We start from the raw sequence: 5,873 nt of genomic DNA, 5'->3' as shown, positions 1-5,873 counted from the left end.
GGTCCTTCGCTCACGCACCACAAGTCGCACACAACGTCAGGAGCTCAACCTCTGCCTGCCTGCGGCACCTTTTCTTGCCATGTTTTGTGGAAAAGCCCTCGTGGGCTTTTCCTCCTGAACGCTCTCGCTCTTTGCCGTGTGCCCTCTCTCTCTCTCTCTCTCACTCGCTCACTTGCTCACACTCTCTCTTTCTCTCTCGTTCACACGCGTTCACACTACGAACTCACTGAAAATGCGTGCACAGAATTCGCCCCGTGCGCTTTTTTGTGGCGTGAATTCACGAAAAGCGCAAAACGCACCGAAACGAACGCCTGGGAAAACGCATCCACAACGTGTCAATGGCACAGTTCACAGATACCCGGGATGTACGGTGCCTACCGAAAAACGGCGCTGGTGCGAAAACGAAAACACGCGAACCCTCCACTCGCACTCGATGGAGACGCCAAACTGGTCACTCACACCCCGGGGTTGATTGATCCAGCTCGCGAACTCACCGATTCACCCCCAGAGCAAATGGTGGAGCGAAGCTCGCGCCCCAGCCAGCGGATCTCTCGCTCTCGCTCTCGGTCGCTCTCTCGCTCTCTCGTGGTGTGCTTCGCATCACTTTCGCACATGCCTTGCCGTCTCACTCTCGCCTTTGCCCTTTTTTTCCCGTGACCGGGTTATCGACTCTGGGCCGACTTTGAGGCAAGAGCATTCATACGATCGCAATCCACTAACCGAGTTTTTCGCACTTTTCTCCCCATCAATACACACACTCTCTCTCTCTCTCACTCTCTCGCTGGCCGACTCGAAACGGACATTCGCCCACGACGACTAGAGCACTAGTGCTTGCATTGGCCACACTCGAACCCGGAGCAGCCCCGGAAAGGTTGCCCTTATTTTCGCTTTCCACACCCGTACTGTAGCTTCCTTTGCCCAGTTGTGGACAAAAAGTAACGCACCGTACTGTATAGGACGAATTCTCTCGATCAACACCGGCTGCCCGGTGACCAGGTGGCAAGCCCCATGTAACGTAAACAACTTAATCCTCCAAGCACAGACGCGAAGGTGATTCGCGCTACACAGCTGTACACTATCTACCACTACCGCACGTCAACACCTGACCGGGTTGGTTCCAGATGGCGTGAAATACCGTTGCGATTGATTAATTATTGAACAACCCACCCACCGGCCCGGAGCCCAACACCGTAATCTAAGCAGGCGGGAAGCTGACCGAGAAATAAAAGAAAACCGGTCGATACGACCGTCGCCTACTAACGTTCCCGACGACGAAACTGACAGCTGGCCACACGGCACACACCGATGCACACGTACCGCATCACGTAGTGTTCCCCTTCCCAGTCAGATTGTGCCGCGCGAGCATTTAGTAAACGTGTCGTAAGAGAGAAGGAGAGAGAGCGTGCGAGAACGAGAGACAGAGAGAATGTCACTATCGCGCGGCTCATTAAACGTACAGCTCAGCATAATCGGCGAATATGGATTGGCGGGTGAAACCATTCAACGCCGGTCGTGTGATCATCGCTCATTACGGACGACATCGCAATCAAAGCATTCAATCGAGCATTTTGCTGATCGAAGGGAACCGATTTCAAGGGTTTCTTTCTGTTTTTGAACACGAACGGGGACGCACTGGTGTTGCATTTTCATTTTCATCGATTTTACTTCCTTTTGTTTTCAACAACTAAGTTTATCGTCTTAATAGTTTACGCAATAATATTATATTCATGACAGTATTATGCTCTTATTCAACCCTTCGCTTGATTTGCTCTGCTCTTTGCTATAGTATAGTGTTGATGAGCGTGTTTTCATGCCTTTAATCCAATAGCGGGAATCAACGTTTTGTCAATGTGAAGTGGGCGAGAAAACGTTTAGAAGCATCTTGGGCCGAAAGAATAGAAAATATGCATTGCTACGAAAGCTGGATCAACCTAACGAACGATAGCTCACTTGACTGCATCGAAACGCATGTTCATTGCGTAGCTGGAAATGCTTGTAGGATGTTCACTCTCGTATTAGACTAAAGATCTTTTGAACTATTTACTTTTGCATTTCTCTTTACCGGCTTATTTAAAATTCATAGTTTCAAGTTTAATTTCATTGCATCCGTCTGTAAACGGGTATGTTACCGGTGAACTTATAGGGTGTAATATGTAGCCTTTCTATTCAGCGAACTGCTTAACCAGCAAACGAGTAAACGATCCTACCTATTCCAAACGCAGTGAAACGCGTTAATCAATCTAATTCGTACCTCTATATGTAGCATCATGCTCTTCAGGGACATGTTCCACCAAAACAATACATTGAATGCTCTGAATTGAACCGAAAAAAAAAACAAAAAAAAACATATGTCCTAACGGCGTTTGGAATGGATGGCGATACGAGGTTACATATATACAGAAGCAATAATTTCGGTACGGACCAATAATACTCCCGCCGTTTGCGATGCGTTCGCTGGCACGCTGAGGTCCACGCGCATCCGCGTCTGTGTATGTTTATGCACTTTTTTTCGTCTCAACTTGCTACTAGCTAGCCAGTGCCAGTCCTCTCGCGTGCGTTCTACCGTCTAGAGATTCGTCCGCAATTATGCACGCCATTGCGTCGCGTTTGTTCAGCACGTTGTATCGCGCGCGGTGATCTTAAGCGGAAGGAAAGGAGTTGACGGGTTTTTTTCTACTAACATTCCTGCTTCCATATATGCACGTTTACTAAGCTACTTCTCAGCTAGAGCAAGCTTGTTTCTTAGTAAGATTTATATGCTATGTATATTTTTTTACGATAGGATCATCTATGGAACCTAAACTCACGCGAACGCGTCGATTATGCACATTGTTTGTTTGTTTGTTTCGATAATAACATGGATAACATACTACTTTCGTTTTCTGCTGGCTCGCGTTATTAGCATACGATTAGTCATAGGAATAACCATTGCTGCCAGGTGACCGAGTGGCTATGACTCGGATCACATCATCTCCTAACGAACACTACCGCTTTTGCTCTCATATACTGCAGAAGAAACGTGCACCATAGAAAGGGTGCACCTTATGAAATCAAAAAAACAGACCTTTTTTCACTAAAAGAACCAACTAACGCTTCTTCATTTGCTATATATTCCCTAAAAGAAAAGCCATACAAATAAACAGATAGAGAGTATCGAACAAAAAAAAAAAGGCGCTCAGAGAGTGAAGCAATACGTCGAAACCACAACATAATACTCGACAACTAAAGTGTTCGCGCCTGCAGCTCTAGTGCTAATTTGTAAACTCTGCTGAACGTTAGTTTTGCTTTAACTGAGGAGCATAGAAGAAGTTCCAGGGCAGTAAACACCACCGAATCGTACGCATCAAGCGCCCGCTTAGCATCGCGTCTCGTACAGCCCGCTGCGGCCAATGTATCGCACCCATTTGATCACATCGTGGTCGGAGTAGTTCAGTTTCGGCTCGAATACTTTTAAGTAGCGGACCTGAGCAGGGATAAACACAGAAAATATATCATCACAATCATCCATCATCTCGTAGTTTACGATTCTCAAACAAGCCTACCTTGAATCCGGATGGCGCGAATGGGACCTCAAAGTTCATCGAGATCGGTGGTCGAGTCCATTTCTTTTTGGTATCCGTTTCGAGCAGTTCGATTTCGGCCGACAGTTGCGTTTCCTTCATACCAGCCATACGTTTAATTCTGATGCGAGAAACGAGAAACACAAGTGCACATTTAGCAACAAAGACAAATCACCCTAAACCAAAGAAAACTTACTTCCAGACGATTGCATTCTCGGAAGCCTTGTACTTGGCTTTTCCCTTCAGACAGATCAGCTGCACACCGGACGTGTTGAGGGGGGTGGGAATTTTCACCTCAATCTTCTGCCCGAGCAGCGACGGCTTGAAGTTCGACTTCAGCACCACCTTCACCTCCATCTTGGTCCGACCAACCTCCCGCACCAGCGGTATCACGCGGAATGGCAACGAGATGTCCTTGGTGGTGCGGTAACGCATCAACTCGAACTCACCGTCCGGTGGAATGAAGCTGATCGAGTGCTCCGTCTCGAACTTGCTCAACTTCACGCACTGATGAAACTGGCAGTCATCAATGACGACCACCGGTTTGCCCGACCGCGACGCCTCGTTGTCTGCATTGCCCGAAATGCCACTGCGACCCTTCGCTTCCATCACGATCTTGTCGTTGATGCCGAACTTGCATTCCGGCATGCCGGAGAGGTACGACTTCATCACGACCTTACCGGCAACGTGCGCCGACAGCACCTGGCCCTGCGGGCTCATCAGCAGGTTCACGTACTCGAGCACATCGAGGAACAGCTCGTTGCGGCGGTACTTGATGCCCTCGCGGCGCCAACCGATCTGGCCCGTTACCTGCGACGTGATTTGAGCCTGCTCTTCCTTCGTCGCCGTCTTGATGCCCTGCTGCGTGATGAACGTCTTCAGCACGCCCGTATCCGAGTTTTGCGGATAACCAAAGTCGAGTATTTCTGCAATGTAAACGATCGATTAGCGCGATTAGTCGTAACAATTGATAGGCAAAGCCTCCTGCGATCTACTTACCATCCAGCAGCTCGTATATCAGCACAAAGTTGTTCTTGATGTTCTCCTCGGAAATCTTGCCGAAGTACGACTGCATCACGTCGATGATCTTCAGCAGAAACTCGAACACCATGGCGGCGTTCACATTTTGCTTCGTTACGGCCGCCAGCCAGATGTTTGCCCGCTGCGTGGAAAGAAGGAACCCCCAAACCAAAGCATGATTATTTAATTTAGATAATGGAGCCGAGGGAGCAGCTCATTTTGTCGTCGCCCATGGCCTACCTTGATATGGAAAAAGCTCGTACGGGCAATGTTGGTCACCGGCGAGCGGACCTGCTGCCGGGCGTGGATAACGTTCACCCGGAACGCGTCCACCGCATTACGGCCGATGTCGTCGCGATACACGCGGGATATCAGGACCTCGCCCTTGTGGTTGTACACGAACAGTCCGCCGATCATGTCGAGGCTGCTATCGTTGTTCCCAGTGCTGCACTTGGTCAAGTAAGGTCACACATACACGCGGACCGAACCACGTACAAAAAATGTTTCCGTCGCTCTAGCTGGGCGGATAAAGCATAGACTGACGTGCAGTACTGCGGTCGCCCTTCTTTTCTGCCGGTATCTTCTTGTTCTTCTTCGTTTCGTCGAGCCGGTCGCTCCCGCACCCCACAGCCTACCGTCTGCCGGTCGTGGCCCTTATCAATTCCGCCGGGGAGCGAACTGAAAGCGGAAAGAAATAACGAGATATGTTAACGCCCACTTTGCATAAGCGGCTGGTTTGCTGACGAGGGTTCTCTTCTAAGAGAGCAATCGTATTTTTTTTTTGCTTTTCTTCTCCCGCTGCAACATTTCATCAATCGTCCACCACCCACCGGCACCACTCCGGTGCGTTTGCGTGCTGATTGGTCGGATTAATGCCACTTAATCACTGCGAGTGCAAGTACGCTTATGCTGTCGGAACATGCCCAGCATGATATGCAACGCAAAGGGAAGACATCCGGAAGGGTGGCAATCGATAGCATCCGCTGATTACATTTTATGGCGCGTTATTGCTTTAAACTAGAACCTTTACCAGCAACGAACTAAAGGAAAGTACTTTTACTCGCATTGCGTACGGTCATTCTATTAAGGCAATGGGCATTGAATCACGTACACTGTACGGCTACACGAATATGTCTTCCAACACGGCGGAATGTTACGCCCAGCACCAGCGCCACTATGCTCGTCGGTTGGAGGTGCGTTCTTTGCCACAACAAACTTACCTTCACTCGCAACCGTTTGCGAATCTTTTGCAAGCGCTACGTGTTGGAATTAATCCATTTTTATGGATAATTC

General features: G+C 49.0%; 1 protein-coding gene across 1 annotated transcript; it reads right to left on the bottom strand.

Moving 5' to 3' along the window:
* Nucleotides 1–1,644: 1,644 nt before the first annotated feature.
* On the bottom strand, nt 1,645–5,002 carry LOC128727842 (AP-2 complex subunit mu). Its single transcript, XM_053821789.1, has 5 exons — nt 4,821–5,002; nt 4,560–4,722; nt 3,757–4,486; nt 3,543–3,681; nt 1,645–3,463 (listed from the first exon to the last, which is right to left on the bottom strand). The coding sequence occupies exons 1-5, from the start codon at nt 4,995–4,997 to the stop codon at nt 3,356–3,358; spliced, it is 1,317 nt and encodes a 438-aa protein (XP_053677764.1). The 5' UTR covers nt 4,998–5,002; the 3' UTR covers nt 1,645–3,355.
* Between the last annotated feature and the right edge of the window lie 871 nt (nt 5,003–5,873).

This window comes from Anopheles nili, chromosome 3 (assembly GCF_943737925.1).
Source record: "Anopheles nili chromosome 3, idAnoNiliSN_F5_01, whole genome shotgun sequence".
Lineage (NCBI taxonomy): Eukaryota > Metazoa > Arthropoda > Insecta > Diptera > Culicidae > Anopheles > Anopheles nili.
This window is presented reverse-complemented; position numbering and strand designations above follow the sequence as displayed.

What these genes read in the sequence shown, in the direction of transcription:
- LOC128727842 (XM_053821789.1), bottom strand. Translation starts at nt 4,997, where the DNA reads ATGATCGGCGGACTGTTCGTGTACAACCACAAGGGCGAGGTCCTGATA. An exon ending in CGAGCTTTTTCCATATCAAG is followed by an intron (nt 4,723 to 4,820) that starts GTAGGCCATGGG and finishes CTTTCCACGCAG; the next exon opens with CGGGCAAACATCTGGCTGGC. An exon ending in TCGCGCCATCCGGATTCAAG is followed by an intron (nt 3,464 to 3,542) that starts GTAGGCTTGTTT and finishes ATCCCTGCTCAG; the next exon opens with GTCCGCTACTTAAAAGTATT.